The 17,747-nt window shown below is 45.3% G+C and overlaps 1 protein-coding gene across 1 annotated transcript; it reads right to left on the reverse strand.

The window, feature by feature from the left end:
- Window positions 1–13,488: 13,488 nt before the first annotated feature.
- On the reverse strand, window positions 13,489–15,263 carry LOC136469563 (predicted GPI-anchored protein 58). The gene is made up of 3 exons (XM_066467707.1): window positions 15,174–15,263; window positions 14,569–15,060; window positions 13,489–13,737 (listed from the first exon to the last, which is right to left on the reverse strand). Exons 1-3 carry the CDS (start codon window positions 15,261–15,263, stop codon window positions 13,489–13,491), a joined length of 831 nt encoding a protein of 276 aa, XP_066323804.1.
- Between the last annotated feature and the right edge of the window lie 2,484 nt (window positions 15,264–17,747).

Below are 17,747 nucleotides of genomic sequence, written 5' to 3' on the forward strand. Positions count from 1 at the left end.
CTAGCCTTTCTTGATTGTTCGACTCGATCGTTTTGACTATGATTTCTTCTACTTTCTCCGTTGTGACTTCCACTTGGTCCAAGTCTCTCGAAAGCGGACTTCCTTTGATTTTGATCTTCCTGCTCATGAGATGTTGACCTATTAGGTAGTCTTGAGTGGGCCCTTCCGTCGTGCATCCTTAGGACTGTTGATCGGAGAAAGTCCTAGAGCTATTCTTGTTTTTCATTAGGATATGAAGTCGCCCTGAGTTCTTCTAGTGCTTCTCGGATCTTATCGTAGGGTGTATTCACTGCTCGTCCTTCTTCGACCTCTCGCTCTGATTTTCTTCTATTGTATTTGGCTAGGTCTAACTCATATTTGATCCAAGTTTCCTTTCGCTGCTTAGCACGGCGTTGACGTCGTTGTTTCAATTTGTTCTTTCTCTCTCTGGCTTGCCTCTGACTCTCAGTCTCACCATCGTGCCTCTGGATAAATGGTGATATGTTAGATTCGGATTCATCTAAAGACCTGACGTCGGGTGCTTCTGGGGGACCAATGGTGACCGAGGACGGTGAATCATGAATACTTCTCTAGCGTGAGTTGTTCTATCATCGTCTTTGGTTTCCGTACTGCTAGAGTTGTTGATAACTTCAGTAGAAGCTTCAAGGTCACAGATCGAGTCTCCTTAGTAGGATAGAGCTGTTGTTGTCGCGTTGTTGACTAGTTGAGTGCCGCTATCCTCAAGAATGGAACCTGGCTAAGGGACGATGCAGTCTTGAGATGTTATAGTTAAGATGAGACCTTCCTAGGCTCCTTTCAGTGGCATTCTAAGCACCAGATTGGTGGATCCTTTGGGCCGTGTCTGATAAGACGTTGCCATGTTGTGGAATCCGAACGGAAGAGGACCTGACTTCTTTGAAGTACTCTGAGTGTACTCCGAGTAGTATTCTTGATAGGTTGACATCGTGTTCCAGAGCTTTGTCGGAAAAGAACTTGGTTTTTCAAAAGAACTCGGATAAGACTCTGTTTCGGAAGTGGAACCTAAATTTGAATCGGATGCGTGAAGTCGCGAAATCTGAGTTGGATTGGACATCATGAGCTACGCGAATCTTCTGGCAAGCTGATCTATCATTGTCGCCGAAATGGAAAAGTCCTGATGATGATCTGAATCTTCGAGGAGACGGCCTTGGAGCTTGCCATCATCGCCTGCCTCGCAGATCCATGAACCGAAGATGAAGGTTGATCCCTTTGAGAAGATTATGTTGTCGAGGTCCATCGAGCTCTCGGATGTAAAGTCACCGAAAGCCCCAACCTGGCGCGCCAGCTGTCGACGTTTGACCACCGATAGCCTGCCACGGGGGTCCCTGGGGCAGTATTGTTTGGGCTTCAGCGTATGCGGAACTTGACGGTTAACGCAAGAGACAGTCGAAGTATTGTTCGGGCTTCAGCGTATGCGGAACTCGATGGTTAACGCAAGAGACAGTCCATTTATCCTGGTTCGGACCCTTGATCTTTGATCGAGTAATAGCCCTATGTTCAGTCGGCGTTAGCCTTTGCGTTGGATTGATTGTGAAGTGTTGTGTTGTACAATTATTTTCTGAACTCCCGATCCAAGGAGCCCTGCCCTCCTTTATATAGTCAGGAGGTCAGAGTCCAAGTCAGTTTATAATGTAGAGTCCTAGTAGGATTACAGGGTAGTATTACTATTAGGATTACATAGGAAGAATCCTAGTTAGACTAGATCTTCTCTCTTCCTTGTGGGGTATCCTGTGGGTTCCGCATCGACACCTTCCTATATATCTTCTTCCTGGCTAGAACAGGAGCCGCCGTCACTTTTCTCTTCAATGCGCACTCGCGTGGCCTTGCCGCCTCATGCTCGGACCTCGTGCACATGTGCCTCGGGCATCTACCCTAATCTTCTTAGGCGCTCTTAATTGCTCCTTACAAATCTTAGAAGAGACCTTGTGTTGGCTTTGTCGATGCCTATGAGTTCCACTCCTTTTATATAGTCCCCTCCAAGACCCCCATCCATACAAGTAGGAGTCATATTCATAGTTGGATTCTACAGTCAAGTCTTAATAGAATTAGAAATCCTAATAGCATAACTCTCTTTGAGTCCTAGTCCAAGTAGGATCTGAGTCATCATAAAACAATCTCCACCTTGCCTCTAGTCCTTTGAAATCACTATGCAGTCCATGCTCCTCCAAGAATTTGCTCCAAGTCAACCACCCCTTTTCTTTGGTACCCCTACCATAGGGGCTCGTGTATGACACCACAATATTTGTGTTAGTGTCCAGCTCCTTTTCCTTCGGTTACCCCTACCACAGGGGCTCATGTACATCACCACAATGTCTGTGTTAGTATCCTGGCTATAGTGCCTAGACCTTCCACCTAAGAGCTCTGTGGTTGTGTAGTTTGGTTAACTACACCACCTTCTCCATAAACCACAACTTCTCCACCAAGTTGAGATTAGTGTGAAAGGAGTCCAACCGCCGAGTACACACAATGATGATTTTATAGTCACCAACTCACTTCAGTGAATAAACATCAAGCAATTTCTCTACATCCCGCTCCATCATGAAATGATCAATATATGTTTAGTCCATGCAAAAGAGATCAAACAACCTTGTTTGTGTGATTTTGGTGGTTAATGATGAAAATATGAATACAAGTTGTTGTATTGTGAATTAAGGAGATGGACATGTGATTGCAAATAGGTAGATTGTAGGATTAGTCACCTCAACGGAAGGCTAGGTGGACATGTTGAAGACAATACAAGATGAAAGGCGGAGCACCCAAGACATCAAAAGAAAAGAAGCCACCGAAGCCTAAAATAAAGAGAATAGCAAATTGCAGTTGCCTCATGAATTTAAGTTTGTTAAAATCAATACAATCTCATGATTTCAGGTGAGTTATATAGATCCCATCACAAACAATCATCAAAATTAGAGTCCAGAACAAGATATGGACAAAATTAAATATGGAAGAGCGAAGTGAACTGAAATTATGATCAACAATTATTATCTTGTCGAGAACCAGTCGTCATCTTCAGTCTCTAGCCTCTCCTCGTCAAAGTAGCCATGACAAAAATTCTTAGAGGGGCTCTAGGGGGCTCCATGGGATCAGCGGCGGTAGGAGGGGCTTGAGCCCCCCCGCCGTCCGTCCGCCCCCCTCCCCCCCCCCCCCGCTAGATCCGTCCCTGCAACTCATCAATTAATCTCTATTAGTTCTTGTTAGGCCTTCTATTTGGGCATCCAAAACATGAGCTAAAGTTTATTTAGTCTATCAAAGCACCTCCTAAGTATTATATGTTAAATAAATAAGTAAGGGCGTGTCGAGGTAAGCTGCAGAGGTATTTGCAGAAAGTGACGTGTGAATGGTTGCTTTAAGGAAGTTGACCTTCATCAGGTATAATATGTTGCCATCGATCATTGCCACGAGTGGTCCGGGGTGGGGTGTATTGGCAGAAATTGCAAGTTTTGTGGGAGACGAGGAATCATTATATATTGTGATGAAGCTATTAAGTCGAGAACCACTGTGAATTAGACCACCGGACACCGTACCGGAGGTCCGGAGCTAGGAGAAGTTGCAGTACATACTGTGCGTACAAAGGAGTACATACAGTAGTAATAAATTTCGTTCATACAACGACCAGTATAATGCGAAGTAGGAGTACTAGCTAGGGACAATAAATTAAGTTAATTAATTAATTATTTTATTCATTCATCACCTGGCCTCTCATCAGAGTCAGAGGCATATCATAGCACACACAATCCAGACAGGACACAACTGACAACCTCACCACAGTCAACAGCTGGCCTCAGGTCACAGCACACAAACAAGGGAGAATCAGTACATCAGACCTAGCTTGTTATGTGACCAAGAACATCCAGTTGCCTGAAGCAATGGTCGGACCTTCATACACTACGCCAGATTCTTATAGCAGGAACGGGGCATTTTTACTATAAGAGTGGTTAGGGTTGGGGGCGTCTCTATAGTGGGCGTTCTCGGGTCCCAACCGCCCCTACAGATGGCACTGTACGAGCGGCTGGTAACCTGAGCCGCTCCTACAGTTGGGGCTGATCTGTAGGGGCCGCTCAATCACTAGCCGCCCCTGCAGTGCCCACTTGTCTTTTTTCAAATTTCAAAATTTGAAAGGTTCAAATTTAGTCAAATGATAAGATAACCAAAATAAAAGTTGTAGATCTTGATGAGTTGAACAATTTTGCATTCATCACTTTTACATATGAAATCATTTAGGGTTTGAAAATTTGGTTTGAACTTGTCAAATTTCAAATTTCAAATTTTAAAATGTGTAAAACATTGTCACATCCAAGTTTGATCAAACTTCAATGCTGAAGCATGATTTTAGAATTTTTTAGGAAAAAAACCATCACATTTGGAGTTAGTATGAGGGAGAACAACTAGTTACAAGGTTTACCCACAGATTAAAAAGAGAAATCACAATGTTCTAGATGATCCTTACATGATCATAGTAAACAGTGTGATTTCTTTATTTTAATCTGTGGGTCAACTTTGTAACTAATTTTTCTTCCTCATACTAACTCCAAATCTGATGATTTTTTCCTAATTTTTTTAAAATCATTCTCTATCAATTTATTTTGTTGGTTTTGTCAATATATACATATGAAAAGTTTGAGCAATTTAAATTTTGAATTTCAAAAAATGCAACTTCAGACAAGATTTTGGTTCCCCAAATGATTTCAGCTGAAAAAGTGATAAATACCAAAGTTGAATAACTCATCAAGATATACAACTTTTGTATTGGTCATTTCTTCATATGACAAAGTGGTAACGACATTGTTTACAAATGTGACACATCTCTCATAAGGTTTTATAAACTATATGAGACATGTGTAAGATTAGTGAACAATGTGTGCTAAGAATTTGTCAAATGAAGAAATGACCAAAATAAAAGTTGTAGATATTCATGAGTTGAACAACTTTGGTATTCATCGCTTTTTATGTTGAAATCAATTTGGGTCTCAAATTTTGGTTCAAACTTGTCGTTATTCAAAATTTCCAATTTGAAAGGTTCAAATTTTGTCAAATGTCAAGATGACTAAAATAAAAGTTGTAGATATTAATGAGTTTAACAACTTTGGTATTCATCACTTTTTATGTTGAAATTATTTTGGGTCTTAAATTTTGGTTCGAACTTGTCATTTTTTAAAATTTCAAATTTGAAAGGTTCAAATTTTGTCAAATGACAAGATGACGAAAATAAAAGTTGTAGATCTTGATGAGTTAAACAACTTTTGTATTCATCACTTTTACAAATGAAATCATTTAGGGTTTGAAAATTTGGTTTGAACTTGTCAAATTTTAAATTTTAAATTTTAAAATGTGTAAAACATTGTCACATCCAAGTTTGATCAAACTTCAATGCTGAAGCATGATTTTAGAAATTTTTAGGAAAAAAATCATCACATTTGGAGTTAGTATGAGGGAGAACAACTAGTTACAAAGTTTACCCACAGATTAAAAAGAGAAATCACACTATTCTAGATGATCCTTACATGATCATAGTGAACAGTGTGATTTCTTTTTTTAATCTGTGGGTCAACTTTGTAACTAGTTTTTTTTTCTCATACTAACTCCAAATCTAATAATTTTTTTCCTAATTTTTTTAAAAATCATTCTCTATCAATTTATTTTGTTGGTTTTATCAATATATACATATGAAAAGTTTGAGTAATTTAAATTTTGAATTTCAAAAAAATACAACTTCAGACAAGATTTTGGTTCCCCAAATAATTTCAGCTGAAAAAGTGATAAATACCAAAGTTGAATAAATCATCAAGATCTACAACTTTTGTATTGGTCATTTCTTCATATGATAAAGTGGTAACGACATTGTTCACAAATGTGACACATCTCTCATAAGGTTTTATAAACTATATGAGACATGTGTAAGATTAGTGAACAATGTGTGCTAAGAATTTGTCAAATGAAGAAATGACCAAAATAAAAGTTGTAGACATTCATGAGTTGAACAACTTTGGTATTCATCACTTTTTATGTTGAAATCAATTTGGGTCTCAAATTTTGGTTCGAACTTGTCGTTTTTTAAAATTTCAAATTTGAAAGGTTCAAATTTTATCAAATAACAAGATGACTAAAATAAAATTTGTAGATATTAATGAGTTGAACAACTTTGGTATTCATCACTTTTTATGTTGAAATCAATTTGGGTCTCAAATTTTGGTTCGAACTTGTCATTTTTTAAAATTTCAAATTTGAAAGGTTCAAATTTTGTCAAATGACAAGATGACCAAAATAAAAGTTGTAGATCTTCATGACCTCTACAACTTTGATGTTTATCAAATTTTCATTTGAGATCATTTGGTGTCTCAAAATTATTTTAGTAGTTTTGATTTTAAGGGGGTGCCACTTGAAGAAACAAAAGAACTCCTTTTAGCTTCATTGTTAGAGATTTTCCAGACCCTTTGAGTTGAACTCTTCAACACGCTGCTTGTGCATTGTTGTGTCGCAAAGCTATTCTATAGTTATGAGGTTGGTACATGTTTAAAAAACAAATTATACATTTAAAAAACAAATCCTAAACGTAGAGGTCACGGACCGAAAAAATATACAACGTAGCTTACCAAGGACTCAAGTCCGCGGCGCCGCGAGCATCCCACCCCCTCCCCCCAATCACTCTCTCATCCCCGGTCACTCTCTCGTCTCCTCCGTCTATCTCCTCGTCTTCCCCATCTCTCTCGCCGCCGCTGCCTTCTCCGCTTGGCGCTCGGGCTCGACAAGCGCGCCGCCAAGAACATGCGCCGCCTCCTCTCTCTCTCTCTCTCTCTCTCTCTCTCTCTCTCTCTCTCTCTCTCTCTCTCTCAGATCGGACCTGTCGAATCCTCCCCAAACCCTATGCGCCTCCTTGTCGACGCCCGCACCGCCGCCCCTGGGGCCTCCCCGAAGCCCACGCCGCCGCCACCAGAGGCCTCCCCGCTGCCCGCTTCGCCGTCCCATGTGCCTCCCCGCCACCCACGTCGCGACCATGGCGTCGCCGCCGGCTCGAGTGAGGTCGGCGGGATCGATGGCGCCGTCTCCTGCTCCACCTGCCCTCGGCCGCGCTCATCTCCATGGCAGTAGAAGCCCAAGGCTACAGTATGATCCTCGGCGCCCTGATCCGGTTGGGGCGTGGCAGATCCGGGGTTGTGGTGGCTGGTTCCACGGCCCGGCGTGCCGATTCGACAAGGAGAAGAGAATCTGGGGTGGCGGCGACCGGATCCACAACCTAGCGTCCCGATTCCACTCCCTGGCAGGTACGGAATATCTTCTCACATCTGGCGAGGAATTGCGAGCTCTTTCGTTAGCTCTCTTGCAGTATTTAGGCTTAATTGTGGACTTGTTAACCTGATTGGGGGGCTCAATGGATGCAGGTGACCAAACTAATCTGTTTACTCATGCTGCCAGAGTGCCAATATATTTTATTTAAGTAGCATTTGTATAAGATTTGTTTGAACTATTGTATTGGTCATTTACGACTAACTAGTCACAGTATGCAAATGTGGTCAATGCAGGGGCTTATCATGGCAACGAAACGTATCCTTAAGGAATTAAAGGACCCTTCAATATCATGTAGTGCCGGTATGAGTTCGATTTACCAATTGACTTATGAATGATGCCACATGGTCTGTATCTGAGCATTGATGCATTTTGTTATATTTCTGGATACTAATTAAACTGTTGCAGCTTACAGGGTAGAAGCTCATAATAGAAAATCTTTATTGTGCTATAGAATTTTGTTGTGAACTTATACACAAGTATTTTTTTTTTGTCATAGATCTCTGTACTTTGAGTGAACCTAAATAAACTGAAAGTATTCATGGGTTTGGTTCTCTCAGGAATTTATTTTGAGATGTTTCGTTGGAAAATAAATTATGATGTGGTGAGCAAGAATGTGTTGTTCATACTTTTTATACTTTGTATTTATATATGAACATCTGAATGATTCCTCTCAATGCTGTTTGTTTAGAAAAAAATGTATTTTCTTGCAAATAAGTCCATGGTTGGTCGCATACCTTATTCAGTTAAGTTTACGTAGATTTAGGACTGAGGCAACCTTTGCTGGAAGGAGAAGAATACTTGGCTGTGGTAGATGAATTCATGGAGGCTGTCCATGCACGTTGTCCTAAAGCAGTTGTGCAGGTATGTGTGCTTTAAGGCCATCCTCTACAACGTTCTTGTTCAGATCACTTGATGTTTACAAAGACTGATACCCCTTATTTAGATCCGTAACACTTAGCTAAGAATTCCAGTTTCTCATACATGTGTTGATATTGAGTTGGCTTTCTCATACACATGTCTGATACCCCTTTGCAAGATACTATGCTTTTTGGTGCATTACGGCATCCTATAGTTGTAACTTAAAACTGATTTTTGCTCATATATTCTCTCTCTCTATAGCCTAAACCATTTCTGTTTTTGCTCTGAGAAGGATCTACTAAAGGAGATAGAAAAAGTAGCATCTACTTTGCAGCCACATAATGAGTGAAAGGTTGGAGAGCCAAGTGCAGTGTGGAGAAGAGTTCTGATCTAAGTGCTGCTTCACAGGTAGGGATATTTTTTCTGTTACAGCTGCCTGTATGCATGATGCTGGATCCTTATTTGAATCCTTTATTAAAGGTCAATATTTCTTACAAGGAGCTGTAACACCCATCACTGTAATATCCCTTTTCTTTCTTGTTTGAACCAGCAACCTCCTATACTGGCCAAACTGCTAATGGGGAATAATCTGACCCTGTCATTTGATGACATTGAGGCGAGCTTTTGTAAGTCATGCACTCCTTACAATCATTTAATTTTGTCAGGTCACCAACTGCTACCATCAGATGCCACTTGATTTAAAACATTTTGCTACACACTAGATGCATTCTCAGTTTAGAGGAATGATCTGAACATGGGTAAGAGGAATGATCCTCAGTTTAGGTTCTGGGATGCACAAACTTCTCAGATTATTTTATTTTGCATTGGGCATTACTCTCTATTAAACAAATTTTGTACAGTAAATAGGTTACAATCTAGTTCTGAATTTTTGTATATGCATTGTCCACCTCTGTACCTCTAACCATTGTAGTCTTTTTTTTTACGACAACTCTAACCATTGTAGTCCTGTTGATCATGTTGTGCAATTTATCAAACCTTAACAATATATGGCTGGTTACCTCAGGAAAAAACTTGGAAAATTATTGTGATTTTGCATATGATGTGAGATGAAACTGAATATATGCACACCAAATTCTGATATGAATTGAAGGAAATTCTTGCAAGGCTACTATGACACCAAATACTGTGATTATAGTTGTGTTTGTTTTCTTCATAAAACCGAGCATTTAATTTTGCAGATCTTCAATGGTGTGTTCCTGAACATGGGTCGCAGGGTTGAGCCATATTTTGCATATGGGTAAGTTTTCTTAGCTGATTTAGTTGATGTCTTGCTGCTTATTTTGATAGATCTTCCACTGGAAGTAATATTTTTCTGATCCAGAGAGACTGTCATATTCACAACTGTAACTAGTGGTGATTAGGATGAAAACAGTCAGGGGAAGGTAGAGGTAGTGAGGTATTGAGCTAGCTGCTATATATGAATTAAGCTTCTCTTCTTAGTTCAAGATGTATTGAGGTAGTGATGTAGCAGCTTAGTCCAGATTCTTAGTTCATGTAACATGGAATTTCGTCTGTATGTTGACTTGTAGTGGCTTTTGATATTACTTAATGTATATGTGGACTTGTGGTATGGTTTGGATCAGACTTTGAAACGGTTTGGACTTTGTTTTGCATGTGGACTTGTGGATTTCTTAATGGACTATGTTATAATGATGGACTTCATAATGGACTATGTTGTAATGATGGACTTTTGTGAATTATGACTTGTGATGATGTTCTAAATAATGGTCTTATGTTTGTGGATGTATATATATATATTTGTGGCGGTCAGATTCAAATTTAAATTATATATATATGTGGTCAGATTTGAATTTGAATTATTTATTTTTTTTGCTGGAAAATCCACTGTAGGGGTGGTTCTTGATACAGTCGCCCTTACAAATACACACAGCAGGGGCGGCTGGTGATACAGCCGCCCTTACAGAAGTCCACTACAGGGGCGGCTGATATTACCAGCCACCCCTACAGAAGGCACTGTAGGGGCGGCTGAAAACACCAGCCGCCCCAACAGAGGGCACTGCAGGGGCGGTCAGGAAACCGCCCATATAAAGGCACCCTCTGTAGGAACACCCTGGGAAGGGCGGCTGGCGCAGCCGCCCCTACAAAGGCTCTAGAGCCGCCCCTATAGTTAATTTCTGTAGTAGTGATAAGGGCATCCATCCTCGGCGCTCTGCACGGTGAACCTCCTTATATCTTTTGCCTCCTTGGTCCTCCCCAAACGGCAGGGGTCTAATTGAACTTGTCCCAACCGAGGACGTCACATGAGAACTCCGACCAGTTAACAACCAGTTTTACTAGAGTATTTAGGGGTGTTTGAGATTACTCCAATCTACGTATTTCAGCTTTGTTTCACATTTTTTAGCCAAACAGGTTCTCCATGAGATCCGCGGCGGTAGAGGGGCTTGAGTCCCCCCCCCCCCCCCCCCCCCCCCCCACCCACCACCACACTGCTAGATCCGTCCCTGTCAAGAACACAGGATATTGTGAGCCCAGAAGAAAATTTCATCATAGTTTTTTCAAGAGGGTCTTTGAGCAAGGTTTCTCTTTCACCCATGGAAAGATACAATGAGTGCACCGAACTTTATTTAGCACTGGAGAGAGTCTCTAGAACGTTAAAAATGGATTTGTTCATCGGGCACTGTAGTATTACTGTGAGTATTGTTTATGGCTAGCTTTAAAACAAACAAAGCAATGTTATCCTCCAAATTATTATTGCATGCTTGATCGGGATAGATCATATAAAAACCGTGACTGATGTTAATCTGCGAGCAGAGCTGCATTATTAATGCAGCTCGAGGCACGAGAGCCTGAGGTGGCATGCATGCGCCCATGCCTCTGCTGGTCAACCAGCGGCTAGTTAGGGAGCATTTAGTTCCCATTTTTTTTTGTTTGGCAACTGTAGCACTTTTGTTTATATTAGGTAATTAGTATTTAATTATGGATTAATTATGTTTAAAAGTTTCGTCTCGCGATTTCTCATTCAACTGTGCAATTAATTTTTTTTCGTTTACATTTAGTACTCCATGCATGTGCCGCAAAATTCGATGTGACACTTTAGAGTGAAAATTTTTAGGAACTAAACAGGCCCTTAACAAACATGCATGGGAGACCTAGCTATCTAGTGAACACGTAGGGGGCTGATTCATCAGTCGTCGTTAATGAACCAACAACACTTAGCTCGGTTGCTCGGCTCGCGTTTATGCCTATAAAATGGAGCAAGAAGTTTCAGTGTCATCTCGCACTCGCACCTTGCACTTCTTCGCACATATACTTGCTGGACACAGCAGAGTCTTGCCAAAGCTAGCTAGGTATAGACCATGGCTACTGCGGCTCTCAAGATTGCTGCCATATGCATGCTGGTCCTGACCACGATGGGCCAGCTGATGGCAGCTGCTAGTGCGTCGGCGCCGCTGGTGCAGGCGGACGCCGCGCCTACCGCTCGCCGGCTGCTCTCGGCGGACCATGAGCGCTCAGCCTCCGAGAAGACGGGCCCCTGCCCCTGCTTGCCGCCACCAATGTTTTCACCAGTGTGCTGCAGGGGTTTGCAGAAGGCGGGAGACTGCCCCTGCACCCCATGGACACCACACTGCTGCTCCGGTTTGCAGAAGACGGCGGAGAACTGCCCCTGTCACCCCGTGACTCCGTGGTGTTGCTTTGGCGCCGGCAGCGCTGCCACAATCTGAAATCTTCATGAGAAGACCATGCAGATGGATGCGGCCTCTAAAGGTGTGCGGTATGGTGCTTGCGTACCATTCCTGCCGTGTGTCTATGTATGTTGTCCAACAATAAATATACGTAAGATCGAAGGTAGTTAGCCTTCGGGGTACTACTTACGTATAGATCGATCGAGGGATGCATGCTGCTACATGCATGCACGTACGTACGTACCTAGGTTTGTTTGCTGTTGCAGGCTTGCAACCACAGTGTTGTGTGTACGGCTGTACGTACGCCTTGTAAGGAACAAAGTAACGCTGTTTTGCTTTCAATAAAGAGGCCGCCCATGCAATGCAATCGATCTTTCCTTCCGCTCCCTGGCCGGCATTTAAAAAATCGGAATCTGTCACAAAGAAAATTAATCCACCAGCTGAATTGCTGCCGTTGAATTTTTGTTGAGAGTGTTCAGTTTGTTGGTAAATTGGTAGCTAGCCTTTTGTTACGAGTGACAAAATGGCCCCCAAAAGACAAGAATATAATGAGGATTGAGGTGCTTATTATCATTATCAAAATAACCTTAATTTTGTTTACACGGTGAGTGTGTGTGTGTGTGTGTGTGTGTGTGTGTGTGTGTGTGTGAGAGAGAGAGAGAGAGAGAGAGAGAGAGAGAGAGGTGTTAAGGAGAGGATAGGTCGTGACGCAAAGTTACTTTGTTAAATCCAGTGAGTTTCAAATTTCAGGCCTGGAAGAGGGTTTTCACGTACTGCCGGTTCCATTATAATGAAAACGGTTTCCGGAGACCGACGGTGAAAATAGCATTGTGAAAATTGTTTCTGTAGTTCCTGCACTTACAAGTTCCTGCAATATTTTATTTGATGGCCATCATTTTGATGATAACAGTTTCTGGGCTATTGCTTGGTCTTGTTTTATGAACAGTCCTATATCTGGTTTGGTGGTCTTTTTTTTTCTCGAATACGCAAAAGCTTTGTGTATCATTGTATTAAGTAGACGAATTTAGACAAACATACAATGCGCTTGTATCGAGCGCCGAAGGAGGTCAATTTAACACAGTCGTAGCTGGACCATCCTAGCAAAAGACCTCTAGATTCGATATTACATTAAAGGAAACAACCAATACCGACACAACGGTGTGACCTAAGAGGTGGCCTTGCGCCATCGCGGCTGCTTGGACCGAACAGACGGGAAGAGCTCGTCCAGCGCTTCGGCTTTGGGCGCAGTCAGATCGCCTTCGAAGAGCTTGTCATAGGCCGCCAGATCCGACGTGGATGGCGCTGATGGACCCTTGGTGAAGCCCATACGCTGCATGATCAGCACCTCACATCGCTTGGAAGTAGCTACTCGAGAGAGGGGCTGAGCCGCCAACCGCCTACTCCGCCACAGTATCACTGACTTAGCAGGAGGCTGCTTTATAGGCTCACGAATTAGTGGAGAGTCCCTTTTACGCGTCACTTCGTTGATGAAGCTATCAAGGTGGCGTTTGGAGAAGTCGTCGTTGCCCTCGATTAGGTGGGTATCCACCGAGGTGAACTGGGAGGGCCAGCGTCCACCGTGAGGTTCGATGAGTCCACTTCCCAGTGAATGGGGCATGGAGGTGGTGTCCACAACGCATAGGAGCCCACTGCCGCCGGGTCCTCATCCTCCAGCTGGGGGGGGCGTCACTGCCGGGGCCTCATCTTGTAGTTGGGGGGCTACCGAAGGTGACAACTGGCGCTCAAGAGAACGCCACGCGACGATCCGACTGCTGGCGAGCGAGGTTGCGAACTCCTCCAGTATCGAGTCCTCCGTGATGTCGCGACCATGCATGACGTCCGGGTACAACATTAGCATCAACGGGTCAGGCTGGACACTACCCGTCTCGCTGGACAGCTCACCGTGCCTAGGCTAAGCTTCAGCACAACCGAGGTAAAGGCTGGAGCTGTCTGTGCGGCCCCTGCCGACCGCCCATGACGCCTCCGTCTTTGGCGCCGGCGACCACCGGTGGTAGGAATGGCATTGGCCAACTTGACCCTACCTGAGTCTTGCAAGCCACCATGGTCTGTCGGCCCAGCGGAGCAGGCGGGGTGCTGCGGTTGGCGACACATGGCTCTTGCATCGCTCGAGCTCCGAGAGCCCAAGCGCCTTGGCTGCTTGCAGTCGCGCGCCATGTGTCGAAATTCCCTGCATCGCTGACATTGTTGGGGAAGCTTGCAGGTTGCCACCCGATGCGCGGAGGAGAGGCATTTACTGACAAGATCTGCCGGGATGTGCCTCGATGGTCGACGACTCGCCGGCTAGCCTCCGCTTGCTGGCCCTCGTGGCTCAGCCGAGGCGGCCGCAGGTCACGTCTCCTGCCGGTGGAGGATCTCCCTCCACCCATTGGTGTTGGGGGTGGAGACCCCTCCGCAGCACCGAGGCGCTGGCGTGCCGGGATGCAGCCCTCCACTGTCCGAGCCAGCATGCCTTACAACAGCTATGGGCGCGGCCGACTGCGTTTCCACCGCCTTCGCTCAACATCCTAGCGACCCGCCGCTGCACCACCATGGCCTGACGTCAGAGGTTGAGTGCGCGGCAGGGACATCACAGGCAGCGTCGACATCCTTGGCGGCTATGGCTCCTGACGAACCGCATCCAGGTAGGGGGTCGTGGAGGTGGTCTGCACCTCTTCCGCATCGGAGTCATCGAGGAGGTCGTCGTCCGCCCAACAACGGGCCTTGGAGCGTCTCGTCGCGCTACCCCCGGGATGGAAGGTGGCAGCTTGGGGGGATAGGGTGGATGATGGGCTCGGAGCGGGGCGGACGGGTGAACGAGGAAGACGTCGAGGTCGGAGGCAGTGGAGGACGATGACGCTGCTGCGGAGCCACGCCCGGAGGCCGCCTCCAGGCAGAGCGCCGCTGCCGCGGCCCCCGCGGCATGGGGCCCTGCGCCCACCGGCTGGGCGAGCGCAGCAGCAGGCCCGGCCGTCGCCTGGCTGTGCGGGGCTACCTCTGTCGTAGCCTGGCCGCGAGCTGGTGACATGGGTGGCGGTGGCTGCGCATCTGGCGCGCCAATGCCGGTGACCGCGGTGCCCGGCTCAAGCGACGGCGGCGGCGGCGATGACGAGCTCGGACCGGGGCCGCCATGGTAGCCAGCTGCTTGGGACCGACTTCCGCCGGCACCTTCTCCTCCGGCGACGTCATGGGCCGTGGCGGCAGCAGTGGCTGCTGCCGCGCGGCGGCCTCTCCATCGCTGGCGGCCATGGATCCGGCTGCTAAGGGCCCATCTGCACGGGAATCGGCTGCCTCCTAGGTCTACGGTGGCGGTAGAGCCCCATCACCGGCTTCCGCGAGCTAGGAGGCCACGGTGGTGGCGGCGGCGGCGCTAGGCCCCAGCTGCGGAGGAGGGGGAGCGCGCGGGGAAGGAGGGTAGGGAGGGGTGGAGACGGCCTTCATGGCCGCGGCCGCCGTTACCGGGACGGCCCGCGCCAGCGCCGGCGCTATTGAGGATGGGGAGCATGACGTGGAAATGGTGATTGTTCGGTGGTCTTTCTAATTGGTGTAGCAAAGCAGTCATTTACCTCAGTTAAACTTTACAGCAGCTGCTTATTACATTTTTTGTATGATCAGAAGAACATGTTTCTGATGAATTTGTTCCCTTTACATGTTTCTGGGCTATTTGCTGCTTCAGTGGTATGTTTCTATTGTACTCACTCATTTATTGTTTCCATTATCATGCCTAAGCTAGTTCATTTGCTTGCTCTTCATATAATTTAAATCAGTCTCAACATATACGATATGTTGTCAATTATTTTTTATCTGAACCTTTATCTCTTATGTTATAGCTTTTAAATTGGATACACTTCTTATTTGTTATAATTATTATCATGTTCTTGCTGGTGCAGCCTGAAAATGAAAAGCCAATTGTTGAAAGCAGAGATGAAATCTCTTATAAAGAAGCAGAGGCAGAAAATCCAATATCTTTATCATCAGGACTGCAAAGGAGATCAACGTAAGTTAAATTTGGTCCATTTTTACCTGTTCCGATCCCTTTCTTATGTTTACAGCTACGGAACTAACATATGAAATTAATAGAGCCATGCCGAGGTTGGACCAAGCCATATATAACGAGAGAAAAAGGAGATATTGTTGGGGCACCTATAAAATTGGGATGCAGGAGCTCATCAGGCACGCATTGAGAAGCATATATAGGTATGCCATTTTTGCCTTAATCTGTGAAAAGATATCTTAGCTCAATGCCCACATTATATTCTTAATCTTATCCATGCACAGTTTCTTTATTGTGTACACAAGCAACCCATTTACTGGGTCCTTTCTTTTTCGCCTGGTGTCTCCCATGATCCCATCTCCCATGCAAAGTGAAATTAATGAGCTCATGGATATCTTTCTTTAACTCGGTACAACGGAAAAGATCACTCCGCAATCTGTGTGGCAAAGCTTAGCGGGAACTGACTTACAATTATTTCCATATGATAGCAGTACTCGGTATGGCAAAGCTTATGGGAAACTGATATACAGTTATTTTCACAAAGATGGGAGTATTCCTTTGTTAGGGCAGCCCCAAGTCCCCAACAGGTCGAAGGGAGCTGATCTCTAGCGAACACGTACCTATATATCTAGCGAACACGTAGGGGCTGAGTCACCGGTCGTCGTTAATGAGCCAACACCTAGCTCGGTTGCTCGGCTCGTGTTTATGTCTATATATAAAAATGGAGCAAGTTTCAGCGACATCTCGCACTTGCACCTCGCACATACACGTACGTACTTGCTGGGAGCACAGCACAGTCTTGCCGAGCTAGCTAGACCGTACCAAGCATGGCCGCCGCTGCTTCTCAAGATGGCTGCCAATCCTGCCATCTGCATGCTGGTCGTGACGACCATGGGCCAGCGCTGATGGCAGCCGCTGGTGCATCGGCGCCGCTGCTGTAGGGGGACGCGGCATCTACTGCTTGCCGGCTAGGCTCTCGGCGGACCATGAGCGCTCAGCCTCCGATGTTTGGGTTTAGTCCCACATCATATAGTGATGGTAGAAGAGCACAACATATAAGACGGAATAAGCCTCACCTATCATGCTAGTTTTTTCGGTTGAGTAAGGCCCAAATGTCTTATATGTTGTCAGCTCCGGTGGACCTGTGACCTGTGGGAGCGTAGGCTCGTGGTAACGAGCCAAGCCGGCTGCAAGCCAGTTCTAAGATCGAGAACTCGGTGGTCACCACCGGTTTCAACAATTGGTATCAGAGCCCATGGTAAAAAAAGCTAAACCCAATAAAAACGTGTAGCGATGGTGGGAGAGCACAACATATAAACCCAATAAAAATGTGGAGCGATGGTGGAGGAGCACAACATATAAGGTGGAAGAAGCCCCCACCTATCAGGTAGTCTTTTTGATTGAGTAAGACCCTAAGGCCTTATATGTTGTTAGCTCCGGTGGACCTGTGACATGTGGGAGTGCAGGCTCGTGGTAACGAGCCAGACCGGCTGCAAGCCAGCTCCAAGATCGAGAACTCGGTGGTCACCACCGGTTCCAACATCCGAGACGATGACGACGGGCAGCTGCCGCTGCACCCACCGCATACCATGGTGTTGCTTCGATGACACCGAGAAGACCATGATGTTGCTGGGGCTCTTGCAGAAGACGGCCAGCTGCCACTGCACCCTCCGCACACAACTATGTAAAAAATGCAAATAGCAGACACCACACGGCCTAGTGACGGGAAAACAAAACACGTCTGTGATGTGTGATCACAGACGCGTGTAGACGAGACGCGTCTGTGATATATTGACTCAGAAAAAATAGTCCCATAAAGGCATATACCAGAGACGCGGCTCAAAAAACGCGTCTGTGATTTATATCCGTGACGTGTCTGTAAAAATTGCTAGAGTGCGGACGAGACCAACGAAAATGCGTCTGTGGGGCAA

Source organism: Miscanthus floridulus, chromosome 8 (assembly GCF_019320115.1).
Source record: "Miscanthus floridulus cultivar M001 chromosome 8, ASM1932011v1, whole genome shotgun sequence".
NCBI classification, from domain to species: Eukaryota; Viridiplantae; Streptophyta; class Magnoliopsida; order Poales; family Poaceae; genus Miscanthus; species Miscanthus floridulus.

Coding starts and splice junctions, on each gene's coding strand:
- LOC136469563 (XM_066467707.1), bottom strand. CDS start 15,263: ATGAAGGCCGTCTCCACCCCTCCCTACCCTCCTTCCCCGCGCGCTCCC. Junction 15,061..15,173: donor GCGCCGCCGCCGCCACCACC/GTGGCCTCCTAG, acceptor CATGGCCGCCAG/CGATGGAGAGGCCGCCGCGC. Junction 13,738..14,568: donor TGCCACCTTCCATCCCGGGG/GTAGCGCGACGA, acceptor GCTGAAGCTTAG/CCTAGGCACGGTGAGCTGTC.